Here is a 22,388-nt window from a genome sequence, read left to right on the forward strand (position 1 = left end):
GCCTCAGACCCCGGCCATGTGGGTCCGTCTGGGCCAGGCATTTAAGCGTTTTCTCCTTCGCTTCGGTGTCTTCATCTGTAAAATGGGGCTAATAATAGCTCCTGACTCAGGTAGTTGTGAAAATCAAATACGATAATTGAGGCAAAGCCGTTTATGCTGCATAAATGTCTGGCATTGTTGTTATGGGCTTGTTATGCAGCCGGGGCTTGTCATTTTAGCACTAATACTTATAATAATGATGATAATAGCTGACATTTATATAGCACTTTAAGGCTTACAAAGTACTTTATATACATTATCTCATTATGGATAATGAGAAACTAAGAGTTGTAGAAAACGGTCTGCCCTAGAGGTATTCCTCTCCTCTGTCTCGTGTTAGCATGCTCCCCAGGGCCTCTGTACCCCAGAATTTACTGTCTTGGACCCCTTCCTTCCTGGGTGACTGAGCCAGAGGCTCCTCTGCGCCTCAGCCTCCTCCTCCTAAAATGGGGACAATCCTAGTCCCGCTGCCTCCTTGCACGACCTGTTAATGGTGAAGGCCTGTGACTGCTGCTGAGAGGATCCGCTGTGCATCTCTCCTGGGTGAAGATTTGTTGGTGGGTCCTCTTGCTAGTGGGAAGCTTCTTGTGGGCAGGGACCCCTTTGGCCTTTTTCTGGTCCCCCAAACTTGGGACAGGGCCCCGAAGGCATCCTTTCTTTAGGGCTGCCTTCTGGTATCCTTTTACACCCTTTGTGGCTCTGCCTCTTTTTTCTGGGCCGAGGTCCTGGAGTGGTTGGCCATTTCCTTCTCCAGCTCATTTTACCGAGAAGGAAACTGAGGCAAACAGGGTAAAGTGACTTGACTAAGGAGCACACAGATTTTAACTCGGTTCAGAGATCCTCCCCGTTACTGTGACAGACTAAGGGAGATTTCCCCAGGGATTCTTTTTTGTAGCTAGCCACACTTCAGTGTGTGAATGAGCCTTCAGCCTTCTGGGCAGCGCCTCATTTTAAGTGGTGTGGGCTCTGAGCATTCTTTCTGGCCCTCCCCTCCAGCCCCTAATCAAGTAGGTTTTGTTTTTGTAAACTTCTCCCTTCTTTATAAGAAAGGCAGTAAGGGTTCTGCATGGGAGGTTAGGCCACATTTGAACCCAGGACCTCTGGTCTTGTCCTGGCTCTACCTAGCTGCTAATTCTGTGAACCAGGATGCCCAGGTTCCTGCCCTCCTTACAGAGAGGCAAACGCCCGGTCTGTCCAGGGTCTTTCAGCTAGTTGATAGCAGAGAAAGGTTTCCCGATGGCCAGACTTGGTTCTTGACAAGACCACGTTGGGGGGGGGGGCGGCTTTGTGGGGTGGAATTAACAGAAAGGAAAATCTCTTCTGGGGACTGTCCCATGGGAATGCCTTCTGGATGGATGGAGCCGTCTAGAGGGTCCCTTGAGGTTCCTGCCAGCTCTCCCATTCTGGGACTTCTGCTCCTGAGAGTTTTAGCCAGGGCTCTCGAACCAAGAGCGAGGGACAAAAAAGGCAATTTCAAATTTAGTTTCCAATTCTAATGTGGTAACAGTCACACCGAACACAGAGAGTATCTGTTTCTTATTGGTCCTAAATTTATTTGATGAAAGTGGCAGGGATACAAAGGTATAGGTTTCTCAGGGTCTCGCTGGACCCATCAAGCCCTGAGCAGTGTGTCTGAGACGGAGCTTACAATAATGGCTCACATTTATAGCCTCATGGTTGAGAAGGTACTCTACATATCTTATTTCAATGGGTCCTTATTATCCCCATTTTACAGGTGAAAAAAACGGAGGCGAGAGAAGTTATAACACTGACTTACCCAGTCATACAGCTAGTAGATGTCCGAGGCCAGATTTGAAATCAGGTCCTCCTGACTTCAGGCCCAGTGCTCTCTCTACTTAGGTATCTAAGCTGTCTCATAATGGGTGAATTAAATATTAAAAACTTGAAAAATGAGATTTAGGGTAGTAATGGCTTCTTCGATGAAAAGAGAAATACTACATGATTTAAATGCTTTTTGTCAAGCATTGGGCTGAGTGCTGGGGATACAAATTGTTGTTATTGTTCAGTCATATTTGAATGTTTGTCACTTAAGGGACCAGAGCCAGTCTATTCTCCGCTCTCTCCTGAAGTCTGTCCAAGCTCAAGTTCCCTGTGTCCATGACATTGGCTCTCTATCTCATCCTCTGCCACCCCCTTCCTGGTTTTTCCTTTAGTCTTGTCCAAAATTAGGGTCTTTTGCAAGGAGGCCTGTTTTCTTATTTTGTGGTCAAAATATTTAAGCTTAAACTTCAGTATTTGACCTTCCAGTGAATAATCTGAATTAAATTCTTTAAGTATTGATTGATTTGATCTCTTTGCAATCCAAGGCATTCTCAAAAGTCTTCCTCAGCAACACAATTTGAAAGTGTTCATTCTGGGTCACTCAGCTTTACTACTGGAAAAAAGATAACTTTAATTATATGGACCTTTGTGAGCAAAGTGATATGTCTGCTTTTAAGTGCTGTCCAGATTTGCCATAGTTTTTCTTCTGAGGAGCAAGCATCTTTTACTTTCATGGCTGCAGTCCTTGTCTCTAGTGATCTTTGAGCCCAAGAATATAAAATCTGGCCCTACTTACATTGCTTCTCCCTTTCTTTGCCAGGAAATGATGGGATCAGTTTGCCAAGCTACTAATAGAAGAAAACAAATTTGTCTCTGCCTTTAAGGAACTTCTATTTTATTGTAGGGAGAACATCAGAGATTCATAGGATTCAATTCAATAAATACATTTATTTTTATAAAACAAATTTATTTATTTAGAATATTTTTCCATGGTTACATGATTCATGTTCTCTCTCTCCCTTTTTTTCTCCCCCCTCCTGGAGCTAACAGTTAGCAATTCCACTAGATTATACATGTATCAATAAATACATTTATTAAAGTGTAGGACACTGTGATCTTCACATACAAAGGCAAAAACTATACGTCTCTGTCCTCAAAAGAATTACTTTTTACTGAATCACAGGTTTAGGGCTGGGAGAAAGTGGGTAACCTTAGAGGCTATTTAGTCTGACTTCCTCTGGTTTTATGTAAGATCCTGAAGGGCTGAAATTGTTTTGTTTTTATATTTGAATCCTTAGCCCTTAGTAACATACTTGGCATATATTAAATGCTTGTTGAATTGAATTGAGCTCAATTAATGAAGGAACTGAGTAAGAGGAAGAAGGGATATCTGACTATTGCATTGTACAACAGAAAATGCCTTGATTTTGGAGTCATAAGATCCGAGTTTGAATTTTGACTTAGATTCTTTTTTTTTTTTTAATTCTTTTAATTCATCTTAGAATCAATTCTATGTCTTGGTTCCAAGACAGAAGAGTGGTAAAGGCTATGCAATTGGGGTTAAATGACTTGCCCAGGATCACACAGCTAGAAAGTGTCTGAGGTCAGTTTTGACCCCAGGACCTCCTGTCTCTAGGCCTGAGCCTCTAGGCCACTGAGACACCAGCTGCTCCCCTTGACTTTGATTCTTACTCCCTCTATGACCTGGAACAGGTACATTTACTAAATTATCATTGATTAAGATCTGGAAAGTACCTTAGAGGAGGTCATTTAGTCCAACTCTCTAATTTTACAGATGAAGAAACTGGCCCCAGGACCCCTTGAACTTTCCCTGCAGAATTTGTGTGCAAGAATGAGATTTTTTCCCTAGCTTTCCTTGGACCTTTTTGCATTTATCAGGCCTATTTGGGTATCTTTTCTTACTCCCCCAGATTTCAAGCTCCTAGAGGACCCATTCTTTTATTTGTCTCTGAATCCTCAACACAGGATACTGCTTGACCCTCATAGTTTAATGACTATGTGACATAACACAGTAAGAAGAAGACCTTTGTCTTTCGACTCACTTGCAGCCAGGGATTTTTACCCCTTGTTATGCCCCAAGCCCCTAGCCCTGCACCTGGCACCCAGGAAACACATAATAAGTATTTACTGAATCAGATAAATGAAGGGGGCCACTCCAGGTTTCTCCCAACGCTCGTGCCTCTCCCAGCTTCTCTTCCTTGTGTGCCCAGTGATTTCCCTTGGCAGCATCTCCACTAGGGAAACAGAAGCTTCTAGAGGGCAGACTTTGTTTTTAACTCTGCACTACCAGTGCCAGCAGTTTCATCAACCTGACCTTCATGTATCGCACCAGAGATGTAAAAAAAAAAAGGCATGTCTGAAGGGGGAGACACGGAGGGATAATAAGGTATAGCTCAATAAGGTGAAGAGGGAAGGCAAATTAATTCATGCTGATTGGGTCAAGGGGGTATTTCCCTTAAAAAGATTTTTCCATCAGTGAGAGGGCAGACTCTTGTAGCAATAGATAGTTTTAATTTTATTTCAATGACTTCTCTACGAGACCCGGCCAGGGCCAGCCCACAAGGCTTGGGCTCCCAGCGGGGCTTCGCATTCGCAGGCCTACGGTTGGACAGGACAGGGCTTAGGCGCCACCATATTTGGGCGATCCCCATCGGGTCACCACGCGCGATCCCTAACGGAGGGTGACCCTGTTATGCCCCTCCAGGGTGGTCAAGAGGATCCTCTCACACGAAGCGCGGGCCGAAGAGCTCGGGTTCTGCAGGGTGGCCAGCGGGCTGAGCCGAGGCGGGAAAGCGGGGAGCCTGCGCATTGGCGCCCCCAAGGCTCGAGGCGAAGAACGGTTAGCTCTCGGAGTGAGGTCCCCCCCCCACCCCATCCTCCACTCCCCGAGCTTTGGAGCTGCACGGCGCGTACAGGGCGGCGTGTGACGCGGGGACGCTGCGCGCTCGCAACGTCGCCTCGGTTTGACGCACACGGCACCAAACTGTGAGTTTGGGGGGGGGGGGATTTGGTCGGATTCGCCGGCCGTCAAGCGGGTTTCGGGCCCTGGGGTTGAGGCGGCGGCGGGCCTGAGGGGGGCGGAAGGACTCGGGCGGGGCCGTCCCCCGGAGCCGGGGCCCCGACCGCGGCGCCCCAGGCTGGGTCCCTTCCATCCCAAAGGACGCGTTTTGCCGCACAGGCTAAGATGGCGGCGGCGGAGGCCGAGGAGGCGGAGCTGGTGCGGCACAAGGAGCCCGGGGCCGGGGTTCGGGGCCGGGGTCGCGGCGGCGGTGGCAGCGGAGGAGGCGGAGGCCGCGGGCGCGGGCGCGGGCGCGGGGGGCGGCGGAACCTGAGGTGAGCTAGGGGCCGCGGTGGCGGCGGTGGAGAGGTGGGGCGGGGCGGGGCGGTCCGGGCCTCGGTAGCGTTGGGGGTTTCTGTGGACTGACAGACTCTCACAAAGGGGACGGCCCGGGCCGAAGTGGGCCGTACCGAACCGGACCGAGGGTTCTGTTTAAGTCTTACGAAGCGACACCGCCAGTGAGCGGCGCGGAAGGGAAGAAGGGGCCGAAGTCAAGCGAGCGCCATTGCTGAGCGCCGAGTAACGGGGCAGCTTTAGCGGTGGCGGCCCCCGCTCGGCCCACTCCCCTTTCCCCCAGGCAGCCAGTGGGCTACTAGGGCTAGCGCCTGGCTTTGACGCCGCGGGCACTCGGTAAGAGCTGCTCGGCGGGGCCCTTCCCCCAAGTTTTCGAGCTTCGGAAGCCCCGGAGCGGCGGAGCCCGAGCATCACCGGGACCGCTGGACTCTGTCGGCCGATGATTCCCATAACTTTGATGGGAAAGTTTGCTCAGCGCCGGTCGCTCCGGGGGGAGGGGGTCGTTTCGGAAACTTCGTGGGAGCGGGGTCACCAAAGAGGTTGAAGCTTGGCTCCTGGGGAGGAGGGGATGCTCTGCGGGATGCGCTGAGCGAGGGCGCCCTGGCCTGCTCGGGGACGTGTCCCGGAGGAGCACCAGCACTTGGATCCAAATGGACCAATGAGAGCGAGAACGGAGCGGGTCGCTTCTTATCTGGAGTAGAACCCATCTGAAATCAACCAAGCCCCCGGGCAGAAGGAAGGGCACTCGCTGCCTGACCGGAGATGGCCCTGCTTTTCGTATCGGAGACATTAGAGAAAAAAAGGGAATTCCCCAATACTGGCACGGAGGAGTGCATCCCGGTTACTTTTACAAGGTACACTTTACAGTTGTTAGACAAGGTTTCAGCTGAAAGGTTCAGCTGTTTAATTTAGATCCACAGGGCTAGAATGTTCTTGATCTCACTAAAAACACTTTTATATATACCTGCGGCTAATAGATTTGTATTATTATTACAAAGTTCTCCACCTGATAGTGGAAACTTCTAGGGTCAACAATGCTAACTTTAAAAACCTAACAGTGGAATGTGTTAAAATTACCCCGTTATCATTCCTTCCATTTTGAGAATTGTTATCATTTTATTCCTCCTCTTCACCCACCACCAACCTAGAAATCTTGTTGGGAATACTGAGTAGATATGCTGCCATTTAGTCACTAAAAAGAAATCTCAGAATTAAAAGACTTTTAGAAATGGATTATTGTAGTCTCACCTCTCCCACACCCTGTCCAATTTTAAAGGTGAGAAAAAGGATAAGCAAAGCAGCAAAGTCTGTTACTCTTCCACTTGGAATTAGTTACTGTTAGAGATAGTATCTAGCAGAGATAATAGCCTGAACCATTAAAATGAGCCATCATTAAAATGTATTTGGGAAATGTTTAACAATATAAGTATTCAGTAAAACATAGGTAATGTTAATTTGTGGTTTTCTCTGTATGCTGCCAGCAGGGATTTTTTTTCTTTTTTCTGTTTTGATTCTGACACACTGAATTCTAGGGAACTTGTATCTACTTATCTCATTTGTCAATACTCTTTCCACTATTGATTCTGTGCTTCTGTGATGTAAAAATAAATTTTCCACTTGCAGTAAAACAATTTCTAAGGAGACAATTACAGGAAATGATACTTGGCATGTAATAACTCTTAAACTAATGAAAATGTGGCCTTAGAGAAAATTGAAGCCTTTCAAGTTTGATTTTGTATGATTAGATTGTAAAAGCTTTCAAAGCAGAAGCAAATTCAAATACTGTTTTACCTAGACAATCATAGGAAGATTTTCATATATAATCACAACTTTTCAAAATCTTGACTAAACTATTGTATATAGAAGGTTTTTTTTTTTTTTGTTGGTCACAGAGTAGGGGGTTCATGGTATAGTGGCATTCACACTTGAAGGATTCAGCAGAAGAGGTGGATTCCGGTCACTGACCCTGTAGTTTATACAAACTCCCTGTGCATCCTTAGGCAAGTCAGGCAACTTTTCAGTTTTCTCTTCTTTAAGGCCCCTCTAAGCTCTAGTTGGAGAGTCCTTCCATTTTCTGTTGCTTGTACATAAAGCTTCCAGTAAAGTCTTACGAAGCTTCATTATTGTGTGAAAGATGAACTTTGATTCTCTTAAGTATATAATAATGCTTTGCTCTTAGAGCCTTAAGGTTTTGCAAAGCTCACAGCTCTACACAAGTAGCCAGAAGAGCTTTTAGTATGTGATAATAGGAAGATTGTATAATATCTGAGGAATAGCCTAATTAAATTTAAAGATGCTAGTCACCAGGTTGACTGCAGAATATTAAAATTAGCTGGAGGTAGCCTAAATCTAAGAAATCTGGGAACCTGGAAATAAAGTGTCAAAGTGAATAAAAAACTATTGTGCATATTTCACTTTGAGTACTCTGTGTAGATTTCCTCTTCAGGCTTTTTATGTTTAATGGGTAGCTTTAAGATCTCAATATAAATTGCAGTTAGTTAAGTACTTGAGTTACAGAAATCTAAGCAACAGATTCATAAGTGATTTTCCTTTGATCATTCCCCTCATTCAGTCAACTCCAGCATTTTTTGTTACTGTGAACCAAACTTAAACCCCTGGCCTGTAAAAGTCCTGCATAATCTCACTCCATCCTATTCTTTTTCTGTACTCTTTTCCTTATTCTTTTCCTTGCAGAAACCAGATTGCCTTTACAATTCTTCATACAGGACATGTCACCTCTATGCCTTAAGAGTGACTGTGACTCCCCTTGCTTCTAATGCATTTCATTTTTAGGGCCATAGTTTCTCAAGATTTTCTGCAAGGGCAATTTCTACATGAAACTTTTACAGGTTCCTTTCATTCCCTTGGGCCTTAAGTCACCTGTGTATCCTGATGATGTAGGTATTGTCTTATCTAGGTAGATAAGTTCCTTGGAGGACTGGGTCCTCCTCTGCAGTGCCAATCTAGCATTGACCCCAGCAATGACTGAGGAGGTGAGCCCCAGGTACTGATGGAATGTCCAAGTAGAGATTGAGTCTGAGGAATGGATTCTCAACCAGATTAAAACATCATTGGAAAATGTTTAACAAAATAAATAAAAATATAATACAGTATAGATAGTTAATTTGTGATTTTCTAAGTAAGCACAAAGATCCATTTCTTACTGAATTTGACCCAAGGTAGGGAAAGTTAGAAGCAGATCTCAGAGGATTGTTTGGTGTGAGGAAGAACTTTTCTTTTTATAGTTGAGGAAACAAGGGCCTGGGCAAGTTAAGTGTCCAAAGTTATGCTAGTAGTTAAGTGGTGAAGTCAGTCATTCAGTAATAAGCATTAAGCATCTGCTTTGTGCCAGGCACCATGCACTAGGGATATGAAGAAAGGCAAGAAACTGTTTGGAGCTCATAGTTGAATGGGGAGACAACATGCAACTAATGTACAAACAAACTATAGACAGTATAAATGGAGGACATGGAGGTAATCAGTCAGTAGAGGAAAGACTAAAATTAAGGGGAATAAGGAAAAAAAAATCTTCTAGAAGATCGTTTTAGTTGAGACTTGAAGGAAAACAGAAGCCAGAAGGGAGAACATTCCAGGTATGGGGGAAAGCCAATGAAAATGCTGGAGTTGAGGGTGAATGTACCTTGTGTAAGGTACAGAAAGGAGACCAGTAGGTGTAGTTAGGGAGTAGTAAGGCATGTGAAGTTTGGATAGATAGGAGGGGGCCAAGTTGTGAAGGATTTTGAAAGCTAAACAGAAGGGTATATATTTTAGGTGTTAGGAAAACACTAGAATTTCTTAAATAAGGGGTGGGATGTGGGTGTGTGTGTATAAGAGAGAGACTGACAGAGGCAGAGAGGCCAGATCATTGTTGCTCTTTTGGAGACTTAATCTGTCAACTGAGTGGAATATGGATCTGACATACTGAGAGACTCCAATCAGTAGGCTCATCAGTAGTCCAGTTGTGAAGTGAGGAGGTCTTACACCATGGTAATGGCCTTGTCTGAGGAGAGGAGATAATGCATCTAAAACAACAGGAGTCAGGATTCTAACCCAGGCCCTCTGACTTCAAATCTAGGACTTTTTTCTTTATGTTGGGTTCCTAGTGCTAATACTTGTTTCTAACATCAGTTCACTAATATCTTTTTACCCTTCTCGCTCAATGAAGCATTAACCTGTTTTTATAACTTTAAGAACTGGGTCATATGATATATAGAGCTAGTAGGACACAGGGCTTTTTGAATGATGGATCCCTGAGCAAGGACTCCCAGGAATTGGTGATATCTCCCTTTTCTTTGTTCCTCAGGTTATTGGGTAGCTTGGCTGTTTAACTTCACTGGCCTCAGATCTGCCATTTGTAGATTTACTATTTGAAGTTGCTTGTTGGAATCAATATGTCTTAAGTGATTGTGGAGAAGTTCTGATTCTTTTTTTTTAATAGAGTATTACTTTGGAATCTAAGAGTGTAGTAAGAGAAGGAAGGGTTTTTTTTGCTTTTTGTTTTTTGCAGGGTAGGTAGGGATTCATTGAGAATAAATGGGTTCAAGGGCAGCTAGGTGACTTAGGAGCCAGGCCTTAGAGGTGTGAATTTGGTCACAGACACTTCCTGGCTGTGTGACCCTGGGCAAATCACTTAACCTTCATTGTCTAACCCTTATTGTTCTACTTTGGAATCAATATTTAGTATTGATTCTAAGATGAAAGGTAAGGGTTTAGAAAAAAAAGGTGGGCTCAAATGAGGTATGTATATATATATATGCATATATATTGCTTTACAAATTTTAAAGAACAATATACAGGCTTAGCTTTTATTAGGAAAGTCAAAATCTGAATTCCTTAGATGGTCAGTTACCTTGCATTTATTTCTCTTTACTCAGCATTCTAATTTTTCCTACCTTTATTATTATCTTCATTATCCTCTTTTACCCCTCTCCCCATCCATATTTGGAACTGTGGAATCAAAAGAAAATTAACTTATGTTTTACATATAATGATTTGTAATTTCATTTGTTTGTTTATTTATATGTCTTGGAATCAATACTGTGTATTGGTTCCAAGGCGGAAGAGTAGTAAAGGTTAGGCAATGGGGGTTAAGTGACTTGCCCAGGGTCACACATCTGGGAAGTGTCTTGAGGTCAGATTTGATCCCAGAACCTCCCATGTCTAAGCCTGGCTCTCAATCCACTGAGCTACCCAGTTGCCCCTTGTAATTTTGTTTTTCTTGAGCTTTAATTATATTAAAAGGCATAATTTTGAGTCTTGGTCTGGAGCTTACTAGATTTAAATTGGTTAGGAACACATTTCAATCCTATGGAAATGTGTGATAGAGCTGTTGTCAGCATGCCCATCATTTGTTTTTAAACCATTAACTTTCTGTTTTAGGAATATACTAAGCTAGTATATTAATAATTAATAAAGTAATAAACTAAAATAGAGGGGTAAGAACTATGCAAATTGGTTAAGTGCTATACAAATGGGGTTAAGTCACTTTCCCAGGGTCACATTTGCATAACATTCTTTAAGAAGACTTATTAACCTTAGTAATAAGAAAATAATACTTTTTTTGAAACTCATTTTGAAAAAAAAAATTTAACAAATCCCAGTGTTTACTTATTAACCATTTGTAAAAAAAGTTAAAATTCTAATTTTGTCCTCCATGGCAGCTCCTTGCTCTAATAAGTGTTTTTCTTATTTTACCATCATTCAAACTTCTTGATTTAGGTTTTTGATGAAGCTATAAGGCTGGGCTGACCGTTGTCCTCGTTCTTGACAGGTATTGGCCTAATTTTTGCAATCTAATCTGCGTTTTCTCAAATTTTAGTTAATTATATCATATAAAATAGGTTGAGATAAACATGACAATTCCACTGGCTTAATATATTCTACTGAGATCATAGACATCCTGAATGTACACTTTATTTGTTCATCTCTTTGATGTTGAGCCAGACAGATTATTTTCCTCAAATGGCACTTCCCACCCTATACTTAGACATATGCATTATCCCTTTGTGTCTACCTTTTTATAAAGGAAAACACATCTCACACATATAACCTCTCACAGTTTTAGACAGAATTATAAAAGGCTTCCAATGAGAATTTAGCTATTTAAACTCGGAGGCTAATTTTAAAAATTGACAGTTTTAGGTATTTGCTGTTCCTTTTCTCAATACATTTGTTTAAAGTGTAATTTAAAAAAATGCATTTTGTTTATTCATAGGGTTTTAGGAGAACTCTCTGTTTTGGTGCTGAATTGGTGCAAAGCTACTGGCTGAAATGAAGGTTGCATTTCTTTACTATTATAGTTCAAAAATGGGAAAATAAGATCTGATGTTCTGTGTGAATTGAGGCTTTCCAGTGTCATCTATTATAAGGGTAAACTATCTAAAATTGAATAGCACTAATATTCAGAAAATTTGCTCATCAGAAAAAAACTTCTTTGGATATTTTTATATGCTTTGATACATCTTGAGCTTTGTTTAATCTCTTATCTAGTTCTTGGAATCTCAGTTGGAAAGGATCTCAAGAGACCATAGTTTAACTTGTTCCTGAACAAGAATTCCTTCTGTCACATATTAGATAAATAGCTTTTGGTGTAAAACCTCTAGTTGAGAGGTTGCCCACTAACTCCAAAAATAATCCTTTATGTCTTTGGTTAGGAAACTCCTTAGATTAAGACGTACTCTCCGGAAATCTAAAAGTTGCTTTGAATTCTGCTTTCTGGAGCCAGGAGAAAGTTTAACCCTTTCCCCTCAAATATTGCCCCCAATCTTCTCTTACAGACAAAAAGTCCTAGTTTCTCCAGCCATTATCCTGATACCATTTTGGTAGTGGTCCTCTGTGTATTCTTCTGATTATCAAATGTAATTACCAAAAAGTGATGTTCAGAACTACAAACTATTCAAAATATAATCTGATGAGGGTAGATTACAGTAGAATTATTGCCTCTCTTGTCCTGAACACTAGGTTTTTCAGTGCAGTCTTGGATTAAATTAGCTTTTGTGGTGAGTTACAGGATACTTTTTTTGGTATATGAAACCATGATTCTATTATGTACATATAGCTTGTATTAAAAACAATACTTATTTTCTGTCATGACTTAATAATTAAAATGCTGCTTCAAAGCTCTTTTTTTCTCTCTATAGATTTTTTCTCCTTTCTATATTAAATGCTTCTTTGGTGCACTCTTCTCACCCCCCAACAAAACAAAACACCTGCTTTGTAACAAAACAAATTCATACATTGATGAATCTCTTAAGATGCGTTTATGGCTTCATTCTATACTTTTGGTTCATCACTTCTCTGCTTTAAGAGGCATGCAGTATGTGCTTCTTTGGTTATTTAGATTGTGGTTTATCAGTTTCCTGGTCATAGTTCTTGTGAAGTTTTTTTATTATTGTATTGAGGCTATTGATTGTATAAATAATTCTTCTGGTTCAGCTCAGTACTGAGGCTATTGATTGTATAAATAGTTCTGGTTCAACTCACTTCAGTCTACATCAGTTCTTTCAAGTCTTCCTAGATATTTCTGAAACTGTATATTTTATAGTATAATTTGTTTAATCTTTTCCCATTTGATTGGCAGCCTCTTGGTTCATTTATTGGTATGTTTATTTTCTTCTTCATATAGCTACTTCTTTCTCTGATCTTTTTGGGATTGAGGCCTAGTACTAGGTGCTTTGAGCAGTTTGGATATAATTTAGTCACTTTTGGTGTAAAAATTCAAATATCTTTCCATAATGCCAGAACCATTTTACAGCTCCACAACAGTGCCTTCCTTGGATATACCCTCCATTAATTTAATATTTTTTAAAAATCATCTTTGTTAATAGATGAATGTGAGGAAGAACCTCAGAGTTGTTTTAATATGTATTTATTAGTGATGTAGAACATCTTTCTTTTTTTTATGGTGGTTCTTCTTAGCTTGGATTTTGGATTTTTTTTTTCCCTTGACAATCACCTATTCATATCTTTTTAGATTTATTATTATTCAGTATAGTTTTCCTTGTTTCATGATTCATGATTCCCCACCCCTCACCCCCAACTCTTTTCTCCCCTTTCCCAGAAGGTGACAAGCAGTTCCACTGGGTTATACATGTATTATTGTTCAAAACCTATTTACATGTTATTCATATTTGCAGTAGAGTGATCTTTTAATATCAAAACCCTAATCACATCCCTATTGAACTACATGATTGATCATGTTTTTCTTGTGCATTTCTGTTCCCACAATTCTTTCTCTGGATGTCTTTTTATATTAAAAAACAAACAAACAAACAAAAAACCCATAACCTTTCATTTTAGAATCAGTACTGGGAATTGGTTCCAAAGCAGAACAACAATAAAAGATAGGAAATGGGGGTTAAATGACTTGCCCAGGGTCATACAACTAGGAAGTGTCTGAAGTCAGATTTGAATTTAGGACTCTCATTTCAAGGCCTGGCTCTCAATCCACTGAACTATGTCACTGTCCCCCATTCATATCTTTTGACCACTTATCTCTTGTAGAATTGATTCATTCCATATCTTGTATATCAGACCATTACCAGGGAAATTTGCTGTAAAGACTCCCCCCACCCCCTTTACTTTATACTTTCTAATTTTAAGAACACTGATTTTGTGCAAAAGCTTTTCAGTAAACAAAGATGTTTTTACTTCCTCATTCCCTTTGGTTAATAATTTTGTCTCATCCATAATTGTTAAATCCATTAATTTTCTGCTCCTAAATTGTTTATGGTGTGACCTTTACTTTCTGAGTTTTGTATCCATTTGGAGTTTTATTTTGATGTTTGGCTAAACCTGATTACAATTTCCTAGTAGTGTTTGTTGAAAAATTACTCCATCTGCCAATGATTGAGTTCTTTGTTGCTATGTGTTCCTTTGCTTCTTTGTATTCCATACCTAAACACTTCCACTATCTACTTAAAAAAAAAACAAACAAACTAGCACCCATTTTGATGATTACTGTCCTAAGATTTTGTACTGTTCGGTCATTTTAATTCCCACTCCTGTTCCATTATTTCCCTTGAGATGCTTGACCTTTTAAGCTGAATTTTATTTATTTTTTTCTAGCTATGTAAAGTAATGTGTTAGTATTTTGACATGACACTGAGTAATTAAACCGATATGTCATATTCTTGACTTAGTTATGTTATATAGTGGCCATCAAAGAATACAAATTTATTTAAAATTCTAGATTTTAAGGAGAGAAGAAAATTAGACTAATAGTAATACCTATTTTTATCCTGAATTTTGTTCTTCAGCAAATATTTTTGAGGCTAATTTCAAGTGCTCTCTTAGAGCTCAGAATTTTGCTAGATAAGACATATGTATATGAGAAGGCTAACTAAGCAGTACTTAAATACAAAATGAATAGTACAACAATACTATAGTCCTATAAACAAGAGAGGGTAGAAGGAAAAAGCCTCACTGGTGGAATGGAATTTTAATTGGCCCTTGTAGGATGGTCAGGATTTGAATAGAGAAGATAGGTAAACCCTAGAAATGTTGAGGTGGATAGTGACATATCCAGAGACTTTGCTTCTTTGTACTCCATACCTTTGGGGGGTGACAAGGGTGGGAAGCTTGGTGGGAGTGGAAAGGTAGGAGACTAGAGGAATTTGAATGCTAGTTGCTAGGCAGTGGGGATATTTGAACAAGGAAATTAAACAATCTTAAATTGTGTTTTAGGAAGATTGATCCTGTGGGCAATTTGTAAGATGGATTAGATTGGAGAGGAGACTGGGGCATAAAAGGAACCATATAGAACAGAGAGGCCAAACACAGCTCTCAACACTCTTGCAGTTCTCAACATTCTTGAGTGTAGCCAGAACCAGATTAAATTGTAATTGGGAAATATTTAACAAAATAAATACATAGTAAAGCGTAGATAATGTTACTGTCAGGTTTTCTAGGTCAGTATATACCCATAGGGATTCTTTTGTACAGTTTAATTGCCCCATTTCTATTTGAGTTTGATGCCATAGGTACAGAAGGATATTATTGCATTAGCTCAGATTTGGGTGAAAGAGTAGTAGTAGAAAGAATGGAGAGGAAAAGATGACTATAGCTTTTTGAAAAAGAAATGGGTTGCTGACTAATTGCAGAATAAGCAAGAGGAAGAATTGGAGGACATGGTGTCCAATGTACTTTTAAATATGGAGATTGAATGCAAGCTGATTTAAGGATCAGGAAAATTAATTTAACAAATATCTAAAATATTGCTTGTATACAACACATTGTGCAAAAATGCTTAACTTAGGTTTATATAGCATTTTATGATCTATAAAATGGCTTCCTCATAACAACCCTGTTGCAGTATAGATTTCCCTTATTTAACATATGGGAAAATTGAGACTGATGGATATACCTATAATCATAGAAGTACAAAAAATTTCAGTCAGGGTTTGACTCTAATAAGTCTGTTGACTATGTCCAGTGCTCTTTTCTTTCCCACTCTATTACCCACACCAATTCTTAGAGAAGTTTAAGATAATGGCAAGATGGGAATATCCATCAGAGAGTTAAACAGGTGCTTTTTGAACTTGACAGAGAGGTCAAACTGGTAGATAGAAGAGGTGGAAGGCATCTGAATAGAGGTGATGATGAAACTTTTGAAGAGGATGAAGATTTTTGGGGGGAGTGAAGGGACAACAACTGAATTTGGAATAGCAAAATTTTCAACAAGGAAGAAGGGAATAATGAAGAGATGAATGAAAAAGTATTGAGTACTTTCTGTGTGCCAGTCACAGTGGTAGGTACTGAGGATACAAATATAAGGAAGCAAAATGCTCCCTCCCTTCAAAGAGCTTATATTCTAATGGTGGAGGACAAAATATAAAAGGGAGTTAGAAAGGGAGGAAAGCCCCTTTGGACATGGTGAATGTAGAAGTAGAGGCAGAGCCAGAGATAGAGAGAATTCTGGATTTCAGTGAGTGTCCCAAGATGGGAATAATTATTTGCTTTGCTTGCTGTTTTTATTTAGTACTAGAATATTAAAATAAAACTTCTTGAGAACTAGGAGTCTGGATATCAAGGGAGAAGCAAGATCTAAAAGGGAAAATTTTCCCTCTTAGGAAACTTCGGTTTCTTATCTATAAAATGAAGAGTTTAGACTAGGTGATGTCTAAAGGCATTTTCATCTCTGATTCTGTGGAATGAGAAATTGTTCTAGGGGGAATTCTGGAGCTAGGTAGGAGAACACATTTGATAGTTTCTCCAGTTGAGGAAAAGATGCATATAGCATACTGAGAAAAATGACAGATATTCTGGGTTTTATTCTAGGAACTGTTTCTAACTAGCTTCTGGTGGTAGGCAAATTATTTTACCTTTACTGTCTCAATTTCCTCAAGTCACTTTTGACCCCAAATTCCATGATTGTCTCTCAGTCACTTTCTCTTTGACTCCAGTGCCTCTTTTAAAAGATATTTTGTTTTTATATCACTTAGATTTTACCACTTCTCTTCTTTACCTTTTCAGTAAGGCATCTCTTCTAACAAAGAATTTCTAAAAAAGAAAGTATAAAAGGCACAAAAAAGCAGCAAAATCAATACATCAACAAATCTGTCAGTCAGCAAGCATTTACTTAGGTATCTTCTATTTGCCACACTGAAATACTGAGAATACAAAGAGAGACAAAAAATAGTTCCTGCTTTCAAGGAGCTTGAAGTCTAACAAGGGGAGACAACATGCAGACAAGTAATATAGAAATAGAACTTAGCAAGGATAAATAAAAAGATAATGAACATGAGGAAAGCACTAACATTAATCAGGAAAGTCTTGTAGAATATAGGGTTTTTTGTTTCATTCTTTCATTTTATTTTTAAAATTTATTTAATTAATTTGGAATATTTTCCCATGGTTACATGATTCATGATTCATGGTCTTTCCCTTCCCTCCCTCCTGTAGTTAACAAGCAATTCCACTAGGTTTTACATGTACCATAAGATCAAGACCTAATTCCATATTATTAATATTTGCAACAGAGTGATCTTTAAAGTCAACAACCCTTATCATATCTCCATCAAACCATGTGATCAATCATATGTTTTTATTCTGTGTTTCTACTCCCACAGTTCTTCCTCTGGATGTGGATAGTATTCTTTCTCATAAGGGCCTCAGAATTGTCCTGGGTCATTGCATTGCTGCTAGTAGAGAAGTTCTTTACTTTTGATTGTGCCACAGTGTATAAGTCTGAAAATGTTCTCCTGGTTCTGCTCCTTTTGCTCTGCATCAATTCTTCCAGGTCTTTCCAGTTCACATGGAATACCTCCAGTTCATTATTTCTTTCAGTGCAATAGTAGAATATAGGGTTTTAGCTAAGATTTGAAGGAAGCCAAGAGGTGGAAATGAGAATGAATAGAATTCCAGGCATAGAGGAAAGCCAGTGAAAAGTGGGAGTGGGAAATTTAGTTATTGAGAGTGGGATGATGTGGTCAGTTCTGTGCTTTAGGAATATCACTTTGGCAGTTGTATGGAGAATAGATTAGAAAGGGAGTGACTTGAATCCTGGAACTCACACAGGAGAGTGCTCTTGATATTGTCCAGGCAGGAAGTGATAAAGGCCTAAGCATGGTTGGTAGTTACATGAATAAAAAGAAGAGAATAGTTGTAAGAAACGATATGGATATAGAAAAGGCAATATTTGGTAAATGATTGGATCTGTGGAGTGAGGAGGAAATCAAGATTGATTATGATTTTGAGAATCCAAGAGTGGTAGTGCCCTGAACAAATTTACAAGAGGAGTTATTTTTCATGGAAAGATAATGTGTTCTGCTTTGGTGAAGTTGAGTTTGAAATGGCATTAACTTACTTTAGTTCCTAAAAGTACAACTGAGGTGACTTCTCCATCAGAGTAAGATTTTTTTTTTTAAATTTACTATTTTTTAACCCATTCCTTCCATTTTAGAAGCAATACTGTACTGTCTTGGTTCCAAGGCAGAAGAGCAATAAGGACTAGGCAATGGAGATTAAGTGACTTGCCCAGGGTCACATAGCTAGGAAGTGTTATAGTTTGATGTGAACTCAGGACCTCCTATCTCTAGGCCTGGTTCTCAATCCACTGAGCCACCGCACTATCCCCAGAGTAATATGTTTTAAAGAGCAAATGTGAGTATTGGGGTGGAGTTTTCTTTGACTAAAGGGATTAAAATTCTTTGCTTCAGTTCAGAGACTGACTAAATTAGTTACCTCTTTTTATGGTATAACTGGAGATTCTCTCTAGATCAGCATTGTTCTTCCGCATTCATACTCTTTGGTGGAAGTATTGGGAAATGGATGAAGAGGTAGGAAAGGGATAAAGTTTCAGAGATGTTCTTGAACATCTCATTACTTAAATACAGCTTTTGGAAATCAATCAACTGTTTTCTAAGTGCTTTCTATTTGCTCTGTATGGTGCTGGGTTGTAGGAATACAAATTCAATGAATAAAATAAACCTTCATAAAGGATTTACATCCAGATTTAAGTATAAAGAGAATAAATACAAAGTAATAAGTAAATACTGATGTAGTTTTGGGATGGAGGACATTTATTTTTGAAGGGATTAGGAAAGATGTCTTGTAGAAACTGGTTTTTAAGTTGCAGTCTGAAAGAAGAGGTGGAGGTGAGAAAGGAAGTACACTTGTGTAACATCCCAGGTATATTCTCATGTTGAAAGTATTATTGATATATTGATGTTGTAACCTAAGTACTCATATACCAGACACACCATGTTACTTATTGATCATTGTATTTCCAAATCTTCAGTCCAAAGGTCAAAAGAATTCCTGGGGGCAGGCCTTTAGCTGGTACAGTGTACTAACTACCTCCTTCTTAGACCTTACCAAGTCACATGTTTGATTAACCTCCTCCTCTTTGATTATGTGATTGTCAGTTGAGTCAGTGTTAAAGCCTATGCCATGTCACATGTTCATTAGCTACCTCCCACTCCACATTCCTAAATTCTCCAATAAAAGTTTGGGGACATGTACAGATCTCTTTCTCAAAAATACCATCAGAGGAACCAGCATGATGATGGAGTCCATGTTTAACTCCTTGTCTCTTCCTTTGTCTCTTTCTAGCTCTCTTTCTCTCTTCCCCTCCTTCCCCCCTTTACCCATTTCCCCCCAGTTTCCAATCTCCTTTTCAGGTGTACACCTACATGGGCAGTCTGTCAGTGCAGGAGCATAAATGTGGGAGACTCAAGTGTTGTATATAAGGAACAGGGGGAAAAGGCTGAGAAAAAGACCCAAAGAGAGAATGCTAGCTCAAGGGGATGAAAGTAGAAATGAATAAAAACTTAAAGCTCTGACATCCTGAATTGGAATAATATTTATAGCTCTTTATTTAAATAACATTTTAGATTTTCTTTGAATTTCAGGCATCTTGAACATTTTCACCGGAGTTTTCTGTAATAGAATGTTTTTTTCCATTGTGAGACTTCTTTCTACCTAAGTCATTCATCAGTCAGTCCTTCCACATACAAATCACTCTGGAGTCTTTCAGATTCCTTTATTACCAGTTGCACTCTCTGAAGTTGGAGGTGGATGGTATAACCATTTTTACATTAGTTACTGGCATTATAAAGAAATGTTTGGGATAAAATATTCATAATTATATTCAACATTTGTAGAAATGTTTGTAGAATTTGTAGATAGAAATTTGTAGAAATACACATTTTTGGATGTGTGTATATAGATAAAATACCTTTATGTGTGGAGGTGTCATTTCAGTCATGTTGGTCTTTTTGTGATTCCATTTGATGTTTTCTTGGCAGAGATATTTGAGAGTGGTTTGTCTACCTTCTTCAGTTCATTTGACAAATAAAGAATCTGAGGCAAGCAAGATTAAGTGACATGCTCTGAGTCATACAAATAGGAGGTGTCTGATTTGAACTTGGGTCTTCCTGACTCCAGGTCTTACACTCTGTCCACTGTGCCACCTAGCTGCTCATTATGTAAAAGTGTGCATAATTGGAAGAGACAAGTGAATCAGAAACATACTGGATTCTCAACTGTGACCTCCTAGTTTGTCTCCTTGATTCCAATTTCTTTAACCACATTGAAAAGTTGTATGGTAGAACCAGGAGACCTGGATTCAAGGCCTACCTTTGTTCAGTTGAGTGATCCACTTTAGATCATTTAACCTTTGAGTACCTCCTATACAGAAGGCTATAAGCTACAGAACAGGTTTCCCTCTGTATTGGTAAAGGGAATTTGTTGATCTGGTGTTTCCCTATTCCAGTGAAGTCATTCAGTTCCTTAAAAACAAAATAAATATCTACTTCACTATGTTAAACCAGTTTCTTACTCCTGATTCTGCATATTTATTTCATTATGCATCATGTAATACTATATAGGTCTTTCTAAATTTCTCTGAAACCATCTCTCTTCATTTTTTATGGTACAAAAATGGGACTATCACTTTGGCAGCTGTGGGAATGAGGAATTGGAGAATGGTGAGAAACAAGCAGGAAAAGTCCATTCTGCTCTTTTGTTTGACATTTTTACTTCAGGACCCCACTTGTGTCCACATTTTTCAGGTTAAACATCCTTAGTTCCTTTAATTCCATCATTTGGCATGACATTTTACACGTGTTTTGTTCAGATTTTTCAGCAGAAGTATTGAACAATAAGTAGAGGTGAAAGACAAGAGAGACACTGGAGGAACTTCCACAGCTATTGACTGTCATCTGTGTCTTCCTGTGATCTCTGTGTCCTATATACTGGAAAAGAGGCAGTATAGTACAGTATGGGGAAAAAACATGCTTGTTTGGAGTGAGATAACTTATATTTAAATTCCAGCTTTATGACTTATGTGACCCTGGGCAGTTACTTAGATATTCTGTGCCTCAGTTTCCTCAAATGAAGGAGTTGAACTATCTGATCTCAAAATCCCTTCCAACTCTAAATCTTTGACCTTAATAACTGAATTCTATTAAAAAAAAAAAACCTGATTCAGTGAATTTTAATTAAAAAAACCAAGATTACTAATGATGATAATGACCCTAAGGTATTTCAAAATCTGAATCATCAAACAAAATGAGTTACATTGCTTATAAGTTATAGTATCTAATAAGTAATCTATATGACATATTTTGAAGATAAGAGATTTAATTGATGAGATACTTCTACCAGTTCAGTTTGCAACACTCCTTGTAATCATCATAGGAAACTGGGCAAAATAAATTCAAAATGTGGTTACCTTTGTGGAGATAAGCCCTTCTGACTCAACTAGAGTGGCTTTCCTACATTGGATCTATATTCTGATTTCTTGGTTGGTGTAACAGTTGCTTATAGCTTGTGCCCTTCTGGCCTAACATTCAGAAGCCCAGGGTCTCTGCCATATCAGTGACATATCAAGAAGAAGACTTTGGTGATGAGTATATGGAATAACTAGTAGTATTATACATATATAATACTATGTTGGATAAGATCAGAGACTTAAAATTATATCATGTGGGAATTTCAAGTGCCTTAAAATAAAAATGTACCTAGGGTATATACACCTAAAGGAAGCGTCTGAGAGGGAAACTATCACTCAATTGTGAGCATAAGTAAGCTCACTTTTCCTCTTTGATTCTGATATTAAGGTGGTGAATAAGAGATACTTGATGGTTGATGAGACTAGAGCTTTGTGTTATCTGCTCATCAAATCTAGAACTTATCTTTTTTTCAAAACTTTTCTTTCCTTTTTTTTTTAAACCCATACCTTCTGTCTTGGAATCAATACCCAACTGTCCCCTTCAAAAGCTTTTCTAAGGAATACTTGGGGATATAGCCTTTTTTAGGGAAACCTTTGTATTCGTTTAATTGTTTTTTAAAAGTATATTTGTATTTTCTTTATGCATGGTTACCTTTTATGGCATATTTAGTCTCATTTTTATAGAGAAAGGAGGTGCTGGGGTCTCTTACTATTCTGTCCTTGTTTGGCATCTTGGCATTGGTGTATGAATGTTGTACATTTCAGGTGAAGTTATTTGATAGTTGAGCTTTTCTGTTTTTTTCAGGATTGCCACTTAGGCCAATCTCACAGTAATTGTACTTTTTAGTTTTCAGTGATAGTAACCCATAAGATGTTAAATTGATGAAAATTACTACATTTAGAATTCAGAGTGAATTGCTTACACAGATGACAAGAATTGTTTGACTCTTGTGTTTGCAGTGTTCTGGGTAGATAGCCAGGAAGTAACCAGAAAAGATCTGTATTGCCCTCTTATATAGC

At 39.3% G+C, this 22,388-nt stretch overlaps 1 protein-coding gene across 8 annotated transcripts in view; it reads left to right on the forward strand.

The window, feature by feature from the left end:
• Positions 1-4,401: 4,401 nt before the first annotated feature.
• ZNF644 (zinc finger protein 644) overlaps positions 4,402-22,388 on the forward strand; it is a 121,296-nt gene continuing 103,309 nt past the window's right edge. For 4 of the 8 annotated variants that reach the window (XR_008916065.1, XR_008916064.1, XR_008916066.1 and 1 more), the window contains exon 1: positions 4,520-4,827. Coding sequence is in view for 4 of the 8 variants with exons in the window: in XM_007480349.3 (XP_007480411.1) it covers positions 4,535-4,827 (293 nt within the window). In the remaining 4 variants the exon portion in view is untranslated. The other 4 variants (XM_007480346.3, XM_007480344.3, XM_007480345.2 and 1 more) reach the window with 4 other exon arrangements.

The sequence above is a fragment of the Monodelphis domestica genome, chromosome 2 (genome assembly GCF_027887165.1).
Source record: "Monodelphis domestica isolate mMonDom1 chromosome 2, mMonDom1.pri, whole genome shotgun sequence".
NCBI lineage: Eukaryota > Metazoa > Chordata > Mammalia > Didelphimorphia > Didelphidae > Monodelphis > Monodelphis domestica.